Source organism: Varanus komodoensis, unplaced genomic scaffold, assembly GCF_004798865.1.
Source record: "Varanus komodoensis strain SLA01 unplaced genomic scaffold, ASM479886v1 scaffold36, whole genome shotgun sequence".
NCBI lineage: Eukaryota > Metazoa > Chordata > Lepidosauria > Squamata > Varanidae > Varanus > Varanus komodoensis.
The window spans coordinates 10,080,597-10,097,851 of record NW_025335873.1 but is presented as its reverse complement, the minus strand read 5'-3'; the positions used below and the strand labels follow the sequence as shown (position 1 = coordinate 10,097,851).

Here is a 17,255-nt window from a genome sequence, read left to right as displayed (position 1 = left end):
GCGCCCAGGAGATGCCTCCTTGGGCCCGGGCACTGGACGCCTCGCCTCACCTTGCCTTGCCTTCCAGGCAGTGCCCCGGGCCGGCTTGGCGGGGCCGCTGAAGGATGCCGACCTGCGAGCGGCCGTGGAGGCCCTGCGGCAGCACGACCTGCACCCCGTGCTGGAGGAGTGGTTCCTGGAGGTCCTGCAGACCGACCTGCAGAGGAGCATCGCCCCCGAGCTCTGGACCTGCATCGCGCAGCATGAGCAGGCGGCGGAGGAGCCACAGTGCTCGCGCCTGCTCCTGGGCGCCTTCTGCCAGCTGAAGAGCCGCCTGGACCCTTATCTGCACAGCCTGGACCTCATGGAGGCGTGGACCAGGGACGGGCTGCTCCTGGGAACGGGCTCCCAGGGGCTGCGTGAGAAGGTCTGCACCATGCTGCGGGCCATCCTCTTCTTTTCCACCACGAAGGCCTTCCAGGAGATGATCCAGCGGTTCTACAGCCGCAGCTTCAAAATCTACATGCGGCAGTGGGAGCGAGGCGAGGACCGGGCGGGCGAGGGGGGCAGCGGCAGGAATGGCCATGAGCACGAGCAGGAGAGCGAGGCGGAGGAAGGGGAGCTTGCGGGAGGGGGCCAGCTGTGCACTGGCTGCGGTTGCCCCAAGGACCGGTGCTGGTGCCCCACAGCCATGCAGCAGTTCCAGCAGCTCAGCGAGATCCTGTACGTACCTTCCGCAACCAGAAGACTCTCTTCGTACCTTTTCCCCCATGTGGTGTGAAAGATGGTGTCGTGCTTGTGGGAAGTCCTGCATTCAGGCCAACTCAGCAGCCTCCCCCAGGCTAGTGCCCCCCAGATGGGCTACTCTGCTGCTCTGCATCCCACAGAATACCCCGGCCAGTGCTGGGAGCTGTCTCGACCCGTGTGAAGGGCACCGGGCTGGCCAAACACACGAGGCAGCTGCTAGCCTGTTTTATCTGCCCTTCTCTATTGGTCATCTTGCTTATCCTCGAGATTCTTTCTTTACTGGGTGGGTTCAGGAGGCACAGCAAGCTAGGCTGCTTAGAAAGCGGCACAGGGGGACTTACTTGCCCTGGGGCTCATGGTAGCCCTGACAGATGATCATGATGCCATGGCTCCACAGCCACCTCCCCTCCCTCTTCGGTTTTCTGCAGGTGTCCACAGGACACTCTGCTGCTCTGAGAGGCGACGAGGGAGAGGGCCCCCCCGGGGTGGCGGTGCTGGAGGGGCAAGAGTTGTAGGCAGAGAGAGACTGAAGGGCAAGGGCTGAGTGGAGGAGAGCAGAGCACCAGGGCGAGGAGTGCTCTGAAGTTAAGAGGCCGGAAGCGGCTTCCACTTCGTATTTCCACTAGTAACAAGGGAGCTGGCAAGTTTCAGCTTGAGTTGTAGCTGTTATCAGAGCAAAACACAAGTGGCCCTGGAACATCACCACTGTGGCATTCATATACATGCCACCGTCTGTCACATCCGAAGTTCATGAATGCCATCCTGAGCAGCTGGAGAACGAGGGGAGCTGCCAGAATGCAGCAGCAGCAGTTGATGAAACAGACTATTTCAAAACACACAAACCTCATTTCACACAGTTGGGAAAGGAGGTCCTTCGGGTACTTGCTTGTCTTGAGCAGCCAGGTGTTTAGGGTGCTTAATCTATGTGGAGAGGATCTGGGGTTATTTCCCCTTCTGAGCTGCCCCATTGTGACTTCTGAGCAAAGACTTCTGTCCCTTCAGACACAGGCTGAACCTGCTTGAGCGGGTAAGTGCGGATGCCGTCACCAATATCCTGCACAAGATGATCGAGGAGCGGATGGAGTGGAGGTGCCGAGGGGAGTATGAGCGCTCCTTCCTGACGGAGTTCCAGGAGGTAAGTGGGGAGGCCTTGGCCGAGAAGGGCGTCTTTTTCCCTGGCCGCATGTGCCGAGCCGGCTCCACACGGTGGGGCATTTCTCGAAACTGGCCTGGTCAAACTGTGGCTTCCATGACATCCTTCAGGGGACCCATAGAGCAGGACCCCGTATCCACCAGCCCAGTTGCCATGGTCTCACTTAAACGCTGTTGGCTTTGGCCTGAAAGAGAGGCTGTAAAGTGCTTCCTTTACAGGCAAATTCTCAATTTAATAGGGAAGGAAAAAAAGCCATGCGCTGAGGTTGCTTGGAAGTATGGTGAGAATGAATCTTTTCTCCGTGAAATTCCACACACTGTATAGTGTTCGCTTTTATCCATAGTTTCAGGCCTTGAACCTCTCCCGGCAGATATGGGGGTCCAGCAGTATTCCACTTCAGCTGGGTTGTGGTGGAGCCCAAGCATTGCTGACAGGTCTGGGGCTGATTGTGGGTCGCAAGGGGTGGTCTCCTTGGAGCCTTCCAGGGCCTCCCATTATAGGGCCAAATCTGGGGATGGGACCGGGGCCTTCTCTGGAAAGCGTTTGTGAAGCCGGAAGGAGCTGCTCCGGGTTCCTTTCGGGCTACCTTTTTGCCTCCAACGCGGGTGGGGAGAGGTGAGGATGGCTAGGACGGCCGTTGTGCATGCTGGAGGCCCCGCAGCCCCTGATGGCATCTTGGCTGTCTCTCCGCTTGTCCTGCAGTGGATTGAAAAAGTGATCGGCTGGCTCAGCCAGGTGTTCCTGCAGGATGGGGCCTGTGCGCAGCCTTCCGCTGAGGCAGGCAGCACGCTGAAGCGGTGGCGCTGCCACGTCCAGGGGTTCTTCTACCGCCTGTACGCCAGTATGCGCATCGAGGAGCTCTTCAGCATCATCCGAGGTGAGCGGCGGGAGTCGGGCCGGCTTTGCCCTTTCTAGGACCGATGCTTGTCATTCAAGCATTACAGCAAAACCAAACATCAGCTGAGAATGCAAAACAAGGGGCGCCACACGCCCATCTACAGAACAGAAGGGGGCAAGCAGAGCAGCCGCACAGCAGCAGCCTCTGGGCACACAGGAGCAGGAACGGGGCTGGGAAGCATCACTCCGCACTGTGCCTTTCTCCGCCCGCAGTGCTCTGGCCGGCTGGCTCATGCCGTCCTCTGCCTCTTGGCCTGCAGATTTCCCAGAGTCCAAGCCAGCCGTGGATGACCTGAAGTACTGCCTGGAAAGGACTAATCAGCGGCAGGAGCTTTTGGGTTCCCTGAAAAGCGCCCTGGAAATGCGGCTTCTGCATCCCGGTAAGTGTTTCGGCCCAGCCCATCTCCAGGCAGCACAGCGTGTGCACGACGGATGGCCCAGCCTGCTAGGAACGTGCCCGAAGAGCTCACAGACTCCACATTGAGTGCCACAGAGAAGATCCCACTTGAACAGAGAATTCAGACAGCACGTCCTGCGCAGGGACCCCGGGAATTCTGGGAATGCTGTCCCAGCCCTTCCATTGGCTCAGCTCTCGCTCCTACCACCTGGGGGCTTTGCAGGCGGGAAGCTGGAAGCTTCTGTGTCATCTCTGCTCCCCCCTGCTTTAGGGGTAAGCACCTCAGACATCATCACGTTCTACATCTTCGCCATCAAGGCCCTGAGGGAACTGGACCCTTCCATGGTCATCCTGGAGGTAGCCTGCGAACCCATCAGGAGGTACTTGAGGTAAGAGGCCGGCAGGTGGGCTGGCCCCCGAGGAGCCTGGGCACGCAGTGCGGGGCGCCTTCTCGGAACGCAGAGCCTTCACCGCTCCCTGCAGGGGAGCGGCGGGTGGCCGGGCAAGCGCAGAGCACTTAGCGGTGCTGGTTTCGGCCCGTCATCGGGTGACAAGCCCCCGTCCCCTTCTGACAGAACCAGGGACGATACGGTGCGGCAGATTGTGGCTGGCCTGACTGGCGACGCTGAAGGGTGTGCAGACCTGGCCAGTGAGCTCTCCAAAGCGGATCCCGTGACGCTGGAGAACGGCCAGGAAAGTGACGACGACGGCTTCGAGCCAGAGGACTGGGTGCCCGATCCAGTGGATGCTGACCCGGGTGAGCCGGGCTGCAAAGGGCGCCCCTGAGTGGGAATCGTCCCCAGGGCTGCTGTGCACAGGGAAGGTCCCGAGGCCAGTCCCGGGCAGCACCTTGGAGAGGCCTCCATTGCCGGCTTGGCACAGCCGCTGCCGCCAGCATAATGCGAGACCGTGCTCGGCCTGACGGAGGAACCGTTGGGCCCTGACTGTGCCTCAGTCCCAAGCGATGGCTCCAGCCCCTCGGTGGCCCTTGGGCGCCCTCTTGTTGCCAGGCAGCTGCTCCTCCTGGTTCCTCACTGCCTGCCTCTCCCCTCAGGAAAGTCCAATTCCAAGCGACGCTCATCGGACATCATCAGCCTGCTGGTGAGCATCTATGGCAGCAAAGACCTGTTCATCAACGAGTACCGCACGCTTCTGGCTGACCGGCTGCTGCACCAGTTCAACTACAGCGCAGAGAGGTGAGGGGGCCGCTCTCTTCTCTTGGCCTGCTGTGCCACGTTCCTTGGTCTTCCCCCTGGCCTGCCCTGTAACCGAAGGCGGTGTGGCAGGAACGGCACCTTTTCGGACAGCCGGCGGCACCCAACTCGAAAAAAACACGGGGCGCACTGGGGCCTGGGCTTGGCGAGGGGGAAGTTGTAGCTCTCGCCTTTGGCCCTGCTCCGCAGCTGCCCAGGACACAGCTCAGGCGTACTGGTCCCAGGCTGCCTTTTTGCAAAGGTGGTGGCAGGTCTAGCCCCCACCGCTGCCTCCTTTCCTTGCACAAAACACACTCAGGCCTCAGCCTCTCCTTCCTTGGGTGTCTGTGAGTCCCCTCTCTCTGCCTCAGGGAAATCCGAAATGTGGAACTGCTGAAGCTGCGATTCGGAGAAGCCCAGATGCACTCCATCGAGGTCATGCTAAAAGTAGGTGGTTGGCTTGCGGTGAAAAGGGCCCCCTACCCCCTTCTCTGGTTCCCAGCTTGGGAGAAAGCAAGAGACGTGGACCCTCTCCTGGCCCTTCAGCTGGCGTGGCCCCCTCGGGCCTTTTCTCCCCCCACAGGACATGGCCGACTCTCGCCGTATTAACGCCAACATCCGTGACGAGGAGCAGAAACTCCCCGAGGAGGAGAGGCCTCCGTTCAGCCTCAGCGCCGTGATCCTGTCCAGTGAGTTCTGGCCACCACTGAAGGAGGAAAAGCTGGAGCTCCCTGAGCAGGTCAAGGAGGCCATGGAGGCCTACACCAAGAAATACGAGAAGCTGAAGGCGAGTGCAGCTCCTTTGCGGGGTGGCCGCCTGGCGTGAGGGGATCAGCTGCGGGGTGGGCCAACGTTGGCCCCAGAAGCTGCTGTGGCGGTCCAGAGAGGAAGCTGGATGGCAAGGAGGCTGGAGAGCCACCGGGCCCTGCTCTCCGCAGGCACTGCAGGCCATGCTTGGTCTGCGTTCAGCCGCGGGCTCCCTCCATCTCTGCCGACCCCTTTGCTTCCCGTTGGCGGCGCCTTCCTTTGGCTATGTGCAGCAGCGTCGGAGCCCTGTTCCCGGGCCGTGTTTCCTGAAGACTTCCTGTGTGGAGCAGCGCAAGGTCACGCAGGCCTGCCCTGGTCAGGACAGTGGTGCCAGATCTGCTGATAAGCACAGTGGCTGAGGGAGAGCCCTGGGGGGCTGTTTGCCCAGTCCGGTCCCTCCTGGAGCCAGGGGCCTTTCCAGGTCTCTGGCCTGTGGTCGCTGAGTGTCCCTCTCCTCCAACCCGTTGCAGGCCATGCGGACCTTGAACTGGAAGCACCACCTGGGCTTGGTGAACATGGATGTAGAGCTGGCGGACCGCACGCTCTCCCTTGCCGTGTCCCCGGTGCACGCGGCCATTATCTTGCACTTCCAGAGCAAGGGTGAGGCTCCCGGTCCTGTTGGAACCTTGTGCCAGGGTCCGCGGCCGGGACGAGGCGAGGCAGGACAAGATGGCAGAGGCACCAGGGGCCCAGAAGCAGACTTGAGTGGAAAGTCAAATTGTAGTCCCAGCACAGGCTGCGGTTGGGGAGTGGAAGAGGGCAGGAGGAGGAGGAGGTGGCCAGGAACAGCCGAGGGCGGGGAGACCAAGGTGCGGGTCCCTGGGCCTGCACAGCAGCAGGCGGGATGCTTGGGACAGCAGGAGCCAGGCGCCACGAGGGTCGGGCAGGAGCTGGGCCACTGCTTGCAGGAAGCCCTGCATCAGTGAGGCCGGAGAGCGATGGGGGAAAGTCAGGCAGTGCTCCCAGCTGTGCTTGTGACGCGCCCCCTCCCCTCGCAGGCACGTGGACCCTGGAGGAGCTGAGCGAGGCGCTGAAGGTGCCTGTGGCCTCACTTCGGCGCAGGATGGCGCTGTGGCTGCAGCAGGGGGTGCTGCGGGAGGAGCCCCCGGGCACCTTCACAGTGATCGAGGAGGAGCAGAAGGACCGGGCAGAGAAGGTGGTCCTGATCGACAGCGACGAGGAGGGCGACTCGGCCATGGCCTCGCAGGCCGACCAGAAGGAGGAGGAGCTGCAGGTGCTGCCGTGCTCTGTCAAGCTTTTCTGGGGGTGGGGGTCCCTGCCTGCTGGGCTGGGGGCAGGCCTGTGCTGGAGCCCGGTCTCCACCACACCAGCGCCCCGCCCTCAGATAGCCGAGGTCTACGAGCGCGGCAGATGCTTTGCAAGCCGGCCTCCACGTGGCTCAGCCCGCGTTACCTCCCTGGAGCACTGGTGCCTCTGCAAGCTCTCGGGCAGAGGGAGCTGCTCTCCAAGCCCCTTCAGAAGAGACGCCTCAAGGCCATCCACCTGAAAAGCCAGGGCTGGGTCGCGGTGCCACCCGGCGCCAGTCGCGCCCTCCAGACTGCGGAGTGCCAGGCTGGGCCCACTTTCACACAGCAGGTTCGCTCCCGTCTGTTCCACGCATAAATACTCCGGACTTCCCGATGCAAGCCTTTCTGGAGCTGATGTGGGGGTCGCCATCCAAAGCATGGTTGTGGGAAAGAATCGGGTTTCCCTTGCTTTCCCCTCAGACTTGGGCCTGTAATTTAGGCTCTGCATTCATAAAAAAAGCCCCACGGTCAAGGAAAGATTCACTTTGCAGTTAGAATCCACCGCAAAGCACATTATGGTCAGGGATCTGGCAGAAGTGGAGCGATTTCCTCTGGCAGGAGAGGCAGCAAAGGAGGTGCAGGTTGTCCTGGGCCCCGCCTGGCAGTAGAGCTGCCGACCCAGGGAAGCACAAGGGACCCCAGCACGAGTTGAGCACTAGCCGCCGGCAGTCCTGGAAGAACAGGCCTCGTTTAGGCCCATTTGTGCAGGCAAGCCCATTCCTGACCTCTGCTCTACCTCCACATTCCTGTGCAGCTCTTCTGGTCCTACATCCAAGCGATGCTGACCAACCTGGAGTGCCTCTCCCTGGAGCGTATCCACAGCATGCTCAAGGTCTTCGTGATGACCGGCCCCGTGGTGACGGAGATCGACATCCTCGAGCTGCAGGGCTTCCTCCAGAAGAAGGTGCGGGAGCAGCAGCTCATCTTCTCCGGCGGCGTCTACCGCCTGCCCAAGAGCTGCAGCTGAGCACCGCTCCTCCGAGGGTGGCCTGTCTGGCGCCCATGTGACTGTGAGTCCAGGGGTGTGGATCTGGCCAGTGTGGGACTCCTCCCAGGCCCATCCCAGGCACACGAGACAACGCGGGTGCCCCATGGGTTGCTTCTGTGCATAATAAAACGGCTTGCATCTCACTTGTAGCATGGGCTGCGCGTAGTTTGTTCCACGCTCTCGCCCAGAGGGGCTGCCTGTGTCCAGCCAGTCGCCACAGGCTCCGGTACGCTGCTTCCCGGTGCTGCTGCCGCTCCAGCCCGTTGTTGTATTTCCTTACAGTGCGTGTGCAAGAGGAAAGCTGAGAAAATTTGGTGGCTGGGACTGGTTCCCCGGTCAGCTGGGCAGGCGACAAGGAAGGGCAGCAGGCACCGGGCGGGGGGAGAGACGCAGCAGAGCTGCGGTGGGCCGCTCTGATGGAGATGCCAGGCTCCCTGTGGCCGGCGGAAGTGGTGGTATTGTCGCCATTGCTGCACTGCGCTGGTAAAGTAGCTACAGTCTGTCTGGTACAGATTTTGAAAGAGAAGGCTGACCTTGCCAGTGGGCTCGCAATCTATTCGACAGGATACAGAGGGGGAACGGGGGAGGGGGGAGTTTGCGGGTCTGTTCTGCTCCTTTCCGTTTGGAACCCCGGAAGTTGCCTTATCTTGGGTAGCCTCGTCCTGCCTAATCTTGGAAGCTAAGCAGGGCTGGTCAAAACCTGCATGGCTACATGTGGTATAGAAATGTAATGGAGGAGGAGGAGGAGGGGACCCCTTGATCTGCCTTACCCAGTATTGTCAACACTGACCGCAGCGGCTGTGCAGGGCTTCAGTCAGGACTTGTTCTCACCTTGTCTGGAGCGGCCGAGGACCAGGCCTGGCCCTTCTGCATGCCACACGGCTGCTCTGCCGCTGAGCTGAGCCCCCCTTCCCTGTGGCCAGCCCCAGGGCAGTGTCTGCAGAACAAGTGCCTAGAGCAGCCTGAGCCGAGAGAGGCTTACACAGCCCGTGAGTAAGGTTCGTGGCTGGGGACAGTTTGATGTGTAACATCTGATGTGCGGCAGCAGCATCAGGAGAGACCGGAAGAGGAGCCCGGCCTGCTCATGCCTCCAGGTGCTTTTGGCGAGCCGGCCTAGAGCAGGAGTGAGGGGGAGAAGCACAGGTGGGTGGAAGGGCTCGCTTGCCTCCTCTGCCTCCCAGGCCGCACTCCTGCGGGAGAGCTAGGAACCCTTCCATGCAACATGCTTTATTTTAGGAACTGCAAGCACAGGCCCCGTCATTGCCAGTTTTCCTCCCTAAAAATCCGCAGATTCCTTTTGCTGCAGAAACAGTGCCCCGGGCGCTTGCTTGAGTGCGCAGGCGGGTCGTGGCGCTGCCCCGGTCCAGACACAGGCCGCAATGTCATTGTGTCGCTGAGACTTGGGGCAGGGCTGCAGCTCTGCCTGTTGGCTGGGAAACATTCTGGCCCTTGTGATGTCACAGTCTGTCCCAGAGTGCCGCGGGGTCTCCACCTTGCGGGTCACCTGACCAGCTTCCCTCCGTCAGACCTCCTCGGAAAGGCTGTCTGGGACTCGGCTGGCTGCTCCATGATGCTGCTGACTTGCATATTTCCTGTATTCCTCGTCGTCCCGTTTTCAGGTGATTCCTGTGGTTTGTCGTATGTTTCTTGTCTCCGGGGTGACTGCAAAGCATGCTCTGAAGCACCTCCTGCCCCCACTCCAACGAATGGAACACAGGAAGCGCCTGCCCTCAGCCCCCTGCCTAGCTCAGCTTTGTCCACGCTGTCTGGCAGCAACAGCTGTCCCAGACCTGGGCCGCAAAGGGTCCTTCCCGGCCCCTCTGGCCTGGACACGCCCCTGGGTTCCCTCTCTCTGGCATTGTTTTGTTTTGTTCCTAAATTCTCCTAGATGCACCACTGTAAATCTGCACACAGAAGTCCCGGTCTCCTTGGGCGGGCTCTCTGGGCTCACATCACCGGGGATGCTGCAGAGGAGCCGGTCAACGCTGCCGGGACAGTCCCTCCATTTCAGATGGGCCTCCAGGCGGGCCAAGCAGTCTTCTCCCGAGGGGAATGCCCGGGCTGGGCTCCGATGAGCCGTGCCTCATTGCGTGGGTGCTATCATCTCGCCAGAGGCAGCCGGTCCGCCAGAAAGCCCTCCGGGAGATTTTGATTCGGACTGTCGGTGGCACCCGGGGCTGCAGGCAGAGGTGCTCTCAGCCCTGAGCCGCCGCCACATTTGCAATCCCATCCTCGTCACCGAATTGCGGAAGAAAAATCCTTCCATAAAAATGGAAACCCAAATGACGGCGGAGATTCTTACCATGGGCCCTTTATTGGAAAGAACCCGGCAGCGCTGAGGGGGCTTCTGGTGGGCCGGAAGGTGCCCGGCCACCCACATCTGACGGAGGCGTTTTTTAGCTGGGACAACCGGGCAACGTTTAGAGAAATGCAAAGGTTATGTGCAGGCTTGAAAAGGAGGCGTTCTTACACAATGGAGACATTGGTGTGCCGTTAAAACATTGATTTTTCTTCTGTCTGTGGTTCCAGTGAAAATAGGTGGAGCAGAGATACTTGGAGCTCAGCCTCCTAATTTTGACTCTCCTGCATACTCGGAGGAAGATGAGGAAACAGATGCTGCTCCGGAAGAATTCTTTTACGAGGGAAGTGACAAAGAAGAGAGTGGCGGCATCGTTCGCCGGGCTGTGAGGAGGGTGGGTTCAGAACGGCCATTTTTGGGTTTCCGCTTTAGAATCTTCAGCATTTTCTTGGGGTGACTGCTATGCACGTTAATTAAGGGGTATGAGCCTGTCCAGGGGCTTTTGGTCAGCTGCGCGTGTCTGAGCCCATTGGAGGGCTGAACTTGTGGGTTAAATGGAGGAGAAGATGGAGCAGGGAAGGGGGCATTTGGCTTCGTTGCACCTCAGCCAGGGTAGGGAAAGAGCCCGAGCAGGGAGCACCGAGCCTGGATTTCCCCAGTCCGGGTCTCGGCCATGGAGCCAACGGGGTGACCTTGGGCCAGTCACCAACTCTCAGCCTAGCCTGCCCCACAGGGTTGTCACGAGTGCAGAATGAGAAGGACCGCCATGTACGGTGGGGCAGAACTGGAACAAATAATGGCTTGACTGCCACGTATGGAGAGGAGCATTAGAGCAAGGTGCCCTTGCGGGGGGTCTCCTCCCTCGCCTGTAGCCCTTGCCCAGAGCCCCGGCTGGAGAGCAGAGGCACGCTCAGGTCCAGGTGGGCTCCATGGCGGTGGCTGGCCCAGAGAAGGGCTGCCGTTCACCTTCTTGCTGTTGCCAACAGTATCCAGAAGACTCTGAGAGTGCGGAAGTCAGCCACCGGCAGGTCTCGATACCACGTAAGCCTTTTGCCCCCGCATCTGTAACTTGGCCGGGGACTGCGAGGGCGGAGGTGCTGCTCCCCAGCACGGGGAGGCGATGTGTGGCAGGAGGGAATGGCAGAAGCGAGGGGGGCAGCCGGTAGTGGGAGGGCCAGTGGAACCAGGAGAGTGTCGACAGTGGGGGAAGGTGGGTCCACCACGGGCTCTGACTGGCAGCAGCCTTTGATCCGGAGTCCTTCCGTCACCAGCCCCTTGGTGCTTCTCTGGCTCCACATGCTGGAGACCCAGCACACATCTTCCACCTACAAAGTGGGGGTGCCCCCACTCAGCCATGCCCCCCAAAGGAAGGCCAGGCAACCTCAGTCAGTGCTGTTGGGAGACCCCCGCGTTTCAGGGGGCTTGGGACAGGTGCCCCCTTCGTGCTCCCAGGAAGCCTCTCCCCTCCGCTCTGTGTCACAGTCTCACGAAGCTTGGAGTGCAACTGCCCAGAGGTGCTGGCCAAGGGCACGCTGGTTGCGATTGTGGCCACCTTTGCCTTCCTGGGCTTCTTTTCCACCTCGGTGCTGCTGCTGGTGGCCGTGTGCATCTTGCGGGTGATCGACAGGCAGAGGTGAGTCTCCTGGGCGGGGCGCGCACCTGGTCCTTCGCTGGGCTGTCCTGCACCGGGTTCCTGCCAGGCAAAGGTGGGTGCCGTGGCACATGCCCCGCTCCCGTGAAGGGAACCTGTGGGCTAATGCTCACCTGTCCTGTCCACGTGTGGCATCTTGTGGGTCCTGGGTGGAGCCTCGATGAGGGGCTCCTCCGAGCTGCAAGAGTCACCTGTACGGTGTTCCACCTGCTTCCTCATTAACTGGTGTGTGCATATTTCCCCCTCTGCTGCTCTCGTTTTCAAGGAAAAAGGGGAAGGAAGCAGGCGCCAAGCATTCTGCGAGCAAGCGGCCTCTCCCTCCTGTCCCGTAAGTACGGCGACACAATGGGGACAGCATCCAGGTCGCAGGAGGAGACTTTGGTCTCTGCAGTTTCAGAAATCCCTCCATGCCTTACAGCACCGCCTGTCCCAACACGATCTTTTCTCCGACTGCAGGCCTCCCCGCCCGGAGCATACGTACACGACCGTAAAGCCTTGCTCTGGGTATGAGCGACTTCATCCAGTTTCCCCGTGAGTAGTGGATGCCCCTACTGTCTCCCCTTTTGCCCCAGATAAACTGAATTTTAAAACCGGCTTCCTGCATTCAGCATCCAAAATGAAATAGACAAAGACGTAAGCAAAGTCTTGAACATCACGGCGCGACCTGTAACAGCTGAAATGCCAAGTTTGTCTTGCCGGTTGAAGCTTGATTCTTGATAGTTTGCACGCGGGTTGGAAATTTAACTGGTTTATTTGCAGGTCCCTGGAATGGCTCTTACCCCCTGCAGTCTTTAGCAGTCTCCCCTCGGTTGGATCGGAAGGTGCAGCTCAGCACGGCTGAAACGGCCCTTTGCTCTTTTCTGTGATTTCAGAACGCGCCGGGAGCGAAGATACCAGAACGTCAAAGAGCCGAGAGCCCAGTCAGTAGGAGTCCCGGGACAGGGCGGCTTCCGCGGTGCCGAGCACAGCCCGATTCGGGGGCGGGTGTGAAGGGAGCCTGGCACGTGCCGGACTGTGTCTGGGACGGCTCGCTTTCTCCTCCTGTCTCTTGCGGGCGGCTGGAGGCGAGCTGCCCCGGCCCCTCCCCTGTGCCGCGTTCACCTGCCCCACTGGCCAAAGGCAAGAGGGAGGTGGTTCGCCTTGGCGGGAGGCCTGCCCCTGCCCCGATCTTTCCTCTCACCCAGAGCGGGCAGTGAGGAGGCTGCTGCACGGGGCCTGTAGAACCACTGGCTGTGGGACTGCACGGATACACAGCAGGGGTCCAGAGGCGGGGAGACGCTGCCGAGGCTTTGCCCTGGCCTATGCTTCCCTGCCTGTCTTGCCCGGTGTGATCCGTGGGGGGTGTCTGCCCCTTCCCATCCCCTGCTGCCTGGTCCTTGAGCAGGGGTGCTGCTGGGGACTGAACCCTGGTCATTCTGGACCCCAAATGTAGATGGATCCTCCCCCAGATGTGGCCTGCCCCATGAGACCTCCCTTCCAAGGGCCTTTGCGGTGGGGGTTCAAGCAAAGAATGAGGAAGAGTGACGTGGAGGAAGCCTGAGGTTGAGCCCCAGCCAGGCCGACGGCCCTCCAGCTGGGGGTCGAGTCTCGTCCTTGTGTTTCCCCAGAAGAGCAGTTTCGCAGCCCTCAGTTGACTTCGTGGCTGCAGTTTTCCCCTCGTTCTAAAGCCGGGAACGCCCCTCCTGGGCTCAGTGACTGGCAGGAAGGGGCTTTTGGATGAGTCGTCTCACCTCCTCTTATCTCGAGCCACTTCCCTTGGGAGGGGCTTCTCTGGCATGGGGCACTCAGCGTTCTCTGCCAGAGGAAGACAAGTATGCTGCAGCGTGTTGGCACAGAGTTCCGGGGCAAAGATCAGCAGCGTCAGTAAGTTGTAAGGTGTGGTGGCAGAGCAAGTGTCTTGCCTGCCTGCCGCTCAGGTGTGGTCCACAGTGGCAGCTCCAGGTAGACGGATCTCGGGGAGCTGGTGATTGTGAAGGCCTCCACTTCTGAGACCCCGAGAAGCTTCCTTTACTTGGTCTGTAATTTAGCAAGCACTTGTTCCTGATCTATCCATCTTTTCTTGTAATCACCCAGACGGTCTTCTAAAAATTATTTCCTGGAGAAGAAACGTTTAGCGCTCTCATACGGGGCGAGGCATTCTGATCTGGGTACAGAAGCTGCTTCTTGCAGTGCTGCACAAAGACAGTAGGCAAACAAGTCTGTCCACGTTTCTTGCGTCTGTGTGTGTGTTGAGGGGCACGTTCAGCCCTTGCTCCACCTCCTGCCCCCCCGTGGTTTGTGCTCCTCCACCAGCTTCCCCGGGGCTGGCTCATGCATCTGGGTTCACATCACAAGGAATTCTGTGTGCAGCGCCAGTCCTTAAAAGGGATCCTGTAGAACCTGGGCAATGTGGAGAACAGGGCCAGCAAAATGATCCAGCGGCTGGAACAGCTCCCCTCGGAGGAGTGATGGCAACTGTTGGGGCTCTTTGGCACAGAGGAAGGGTGAGTGAGGGATGCGACAGAGGTGCCCAAAATCACGCCTGAGGTGGAGAAGGTGGACAGAGGCATCGTACTCCATGCCTCAGACAGTGTTGGAATTTGGGGTTATGTGATGGTTGATTGTCAGGGAAAGGACCTGGAAGCCGTCACGAGCCCCCTTCTGAGCTCAGGGTACGCCCACCTCAAGAGCCCGGGACTGACACCTGCCAAGCATACAGCTGCAAGAACTCCTCTCCCTGCAAGGGCCAACTGGCACCACGACATCCCTGCCCTTCTGGGCTGCTGGTGGACACACGGTCTGTTTCTTGTCTTTCCAGAACCTCGCCAGAGAATGAGTACATTTCCCCCAAACCCAGGCAGTCTGTTTCCACGTGAGTGAGGAGGACAAGATGAGGTTCCACAGCCTTTGTTACTGCAGCACAAATCTCCCGCAGTTTCCAGCCCAAGGCCAGAGCCAGTCTCAAGAGCAGAAAGTCACCCATGCCCCTTCCAAGACTTTCCCAGAAGCCCTGAAAAAATTAATGGGAGAGGTGTGGAAGCACCAGTGTGAGAGCCAGTTTGGTGACAGCGCGGGACTGGACTCAGGCAATCCGGGTTCTATTCTCTGCTCAGCCATAGAGCCAACTGGGTGACTTTGGGCCAGTCACAGGCCAGCCTACCTCACAGGGTGGTTGTTGTGGGGATAAGAATGGGAGCATGATACAAGGGGTAGAATGATGCAAGTCATTTTGAGCTTGTTATAAGAAAAAAGTCGGATATGAATCAACTAAATAAATAAGCCATCCGATTTTATAGAGCTGTGCTTTGGGTGAGCGCTGAAAGCTCTGATTTAGCCTCTGGGCTCATGGAAGCTGTTGGCCTCAGGCGTCACCATCCATAAAATGGGCACATGGTTTTCCAGGCCTCCCTGCCTAATTGCTTAATAATACATTGTACACGTGTGTCGCCGCTGCCCCAGGTGCCTGCGTCACGCGCTGCTGGGCCTGCCGCTCAGCTCGGCTCGGCCGGCTAGCATCCTGCTTGGTGGTTGGGGCCAGGCACTCGCAGAAGAACTCCCCAGGGGCTCCGCTCCCGCTCTGGGCCTGTCCCGGCTGCGCGGATTCCTCCCTCAGGTGCACAGGCTGCTGGAAGTCAGTCCCTTCTTGCAGGCTGAGCTGTTCACAAGTTGAAGCTCCTGGCACCAGCAGCTGCTAGCCGCAAGCGTGAAACAGAACCTCGATGTCTTGCGGCACGTCACTGAATTCCCGCCAGGTGGGAGGGCCGTGGCCTTTGCCTCATGTCTCGCGGCTGCGCTTGCTGGTGGCATCTGATCAGCCACTGCCGCATGCGTGAGACAGCCATGTGGGATCTCTGGTCCGATCCGCTGAGGTGCGTCTCCTGAACTCTTTGCACTGCAGATCCCCTTTGCCGCACAAGTACGCAAATATCGATGAGCTGCAGCCCGAGCCCACGTAAGTGTCACGGGGAGGGAGAGTCCCCTCGCGTCCTGCGTGCCTCGAGCACGGCCCGTCGCGTCAGAAGCAGCAGCCAGAGATGAGTGGGAAGGCCATTTGTGCATCAATGCAGGTGCCTCCTGGCTTCCTGCGCACATCAGCGGGACGTGCCCTCCCTAGAGGTGCAGCTTTTAATATCGAGGGGAGGGGGTGTGGAGGATCCAGGCAAACCCAGCACCTTGCTCTTGTGCGTACACGTGTGCACTTAAGCACACACCCTGCCTCAGTGCACACGCAAGTTTCAGGAACTTCCCACCAACCGATTATGTTGTGGCCTGTGGTGTGGCAGACTTGCTGCTGCGTCATGGGGCTTCAGGAAAGGGCCAGGCACGACACCAGCCAGCCTCCCTTGCTGGAGGACACGGTTCTTGGTCTTTCCAACTGGCACGTGCATTGGCAACCCCAGTGTCTCCCAAAGACCCACCGCTTACAGCTGGTCCCTGGGTGCTACAATTCCTGCTGCTTACCAGCAAGGAAGGCCCAGCACGCACAAGCCACGGAATGCTGGCCCGTAGGAAAGTTGGAGGGGCCTGGTGTGGCCGTCCAGCTCCGCTCTTACACTTCTTTATTGTTTACAGACCCGAAGGCTCCCCAGACCCTGGCGTGACACTGAAAGGGTGAGTCAACACGTTCTAGGAGAGGAAGGAGTGGGGCAGGCGGGTGGACCTGCCTGGCTGACAGGCAAGATTCTGCCTCGGCTGCCTTTTTGTAAGGTGCATTTTGGAACGTGAGCTGTCATGCAGAGAATTTTCCCTGAAGCTTTTCCCATTTTCCCTGAAGCTTCCAACCCTCATGGTGGCATTAAAACTTTTGAAAATAAGTGGGCACTTACCGCAAGTAAAATCAGCAGGTGTCAAATCTCAGTGGCTTCTGTTTCCACCTGACCCCTTTCACAGACACGAGATCCATATTTATGAAGAAGTTCAGTAAGAGAAGGGCCATTGAGATGCGCAACTTGGAGAACTTATGCCGGGAAGGAACAGTCCCACAGCTCTGGAGACCGCCTGCAAACTGCATGTGCCTTCTTCATATTAAAGCACACAGTATTCTGCCTTGAGCCCCATTATTTGCATACTTTGTGCATTTTCGCTTCTGGTGGACTCCCAACAGAGCTGGGCTGAATTGCTATGGCCTCGACTGCAGCATTTTCCAACAAGCTCACCAGTGTTTCTTCCACGCTGTTGAATGCTGAGTGGATCATTTGCAATGCAACAGCTGCCTGAAAAAGAAAAAAAGACAATGCAAACTCTTCTCCTGGTAGAGACTGTTGCTTATTTACAAGCCTGTGTTTGGACCTAGGCCTGGGGAGAGAGGACGTGAGAGAGGCACCCCATTCACTGCCAGGTCCTGCGGTGTAAGGCCAGTGGATTGGGCTGCCAGCATTATTTAAGCTGCGGGACACAAAGACTTCTACTGGATGAAACTTCTACAAGGAAGCCCATCAAGTGATGGAGTAAATTTCACCTGCTTAATTGTGGATCCTTTTGGCCCCCCTTCAAGTTGCTGAATACCTGCATTCCAGAAGAACCAAATAGAGCTTTTGGGCTCTCTGCACAGCGCCATGTCCCTGGCAGGATGTGCATCCTAATCAATCCAAAGGTCCATTCTCACCTATCATAGTTACGACGACTTACAAAGACTACAATTCTAGGTGTGCACTAGGTGGGAGGTGCCACCTTTACCCATCCTGTTTGATAGGCAGGTTGGTGGGCTAAGAGACGCCATCATCTACTGAAATTTTTGAACGCTAAAATCTGTTTTCTCAACAGGCCATCCGCTCGGTCTGAGCTAAAAGGGTAAATTCTGCCTTCCTCCAGGTGCAAGCTGATATTTGGAGCAATTATTTGCACTGAGTTGTGAATCT

At 59.0% G+C, this 17,255-nt stretch overlaps 2 protein-coding genes across 2 annotated transcripts; both read left to right on the top strand.

The window, feature by feature from the left end:
• The first annotated feature begins 11 nt into the window (after positions 1-11).
• ANAPC2 (anaphase promoting complex subunit 2) lies at positions 12-7,611 on the top strand. The gene is made up of 13 exons (XM_044439751.1): positions 12-23; positions 68-702; positions 1,729-1,861; positions 2,582-2,756; positions 3,037-3,156; positions 3,445-3,562; positions 3,749-3,930; positions 4,228-4,369; positions 4,738-4,813; positions 4,950-5,153; positions 5,644-5,773; positions 6,172-6,407; positions 7,235-7,611. The coding sequence occupies exons 1-13, from the start codon at positions 12-14 to the stop codon at positions 7,445-7,447; spliced, it is 2,376 nt and encodes a 791-aa protein (XP_044295686.1). The 3' UTR covers positions 7,448-7,611.
• A 1,909-nt stretch (positions 7,612-9,520) lies between these two features.
• LOC123028202 lies at positions 9,521-16,441 on the top strand. Its single transcript, XM_044439749.1, has 12 exons — positions 9,521-9,657; positions 9,948-10,161; positions 10,754-10,808; positions 11,250-11,400; positions 11,684-11,746; positions 11,875-11,949; positions 12,291-12,338; positions 13,492-13,602; positions 14,216-14,269; positions 15,296-15,349; positions 15,970-16,008; positions 16,288-16,441. Exons 1-12 carry the CDS (start codon positions 9,521-9,523, stop codon positions 16,319-16,321), a joined length of 1,035 nt encoding a protein of 344 aa, XP_044295684.1. The 3' UTR covers positions 16,322-16,441.
• The last annotated feature ends 814 nt before the right edge of the window (positions 16,442-17,255 follow it).

Coding starts and splice junctions, on each gene's coding strand:
- ANAPC2 (XM_044439751.1), top strand. Junction 1,862..2,581: donor TCCTGACGGAGTTCCAGGAG/GTAAGTGGGGAG, acceptor CTTGTCCTGCAG/TGGATTGAAAAAGTGATCGG. Junction 3,931..4,227: donor TCCAGTGGATGCTGACCCGG/GTGAGCCGGGCT, acceptor CTCTCCCCTCAG/GAAAGTCCAATTCCAAGCGA.
- LOC123028202 (XM_044439749.1), top strand. CDS start 9,521: ATGCCCGGGCTGGGCTCCGATGAGCCGTGCCTCATTGCGTGGGTGCTA. Junction 10,162..10,753: donor TTCGCCGGGCTGTGAGGAGG/GTGGGTTCAGAA, acceptor TGTTGCCAACAG/TATCCAGAAGACTCTGAGAG. Junction 14,270..15,295: donor CCCAGGCAGTCTGTTTCCAC/GTGAGTGAGGAG, acceptor TTTGCACTGCAG/ATCCCCTTTGCCGCACAAGT.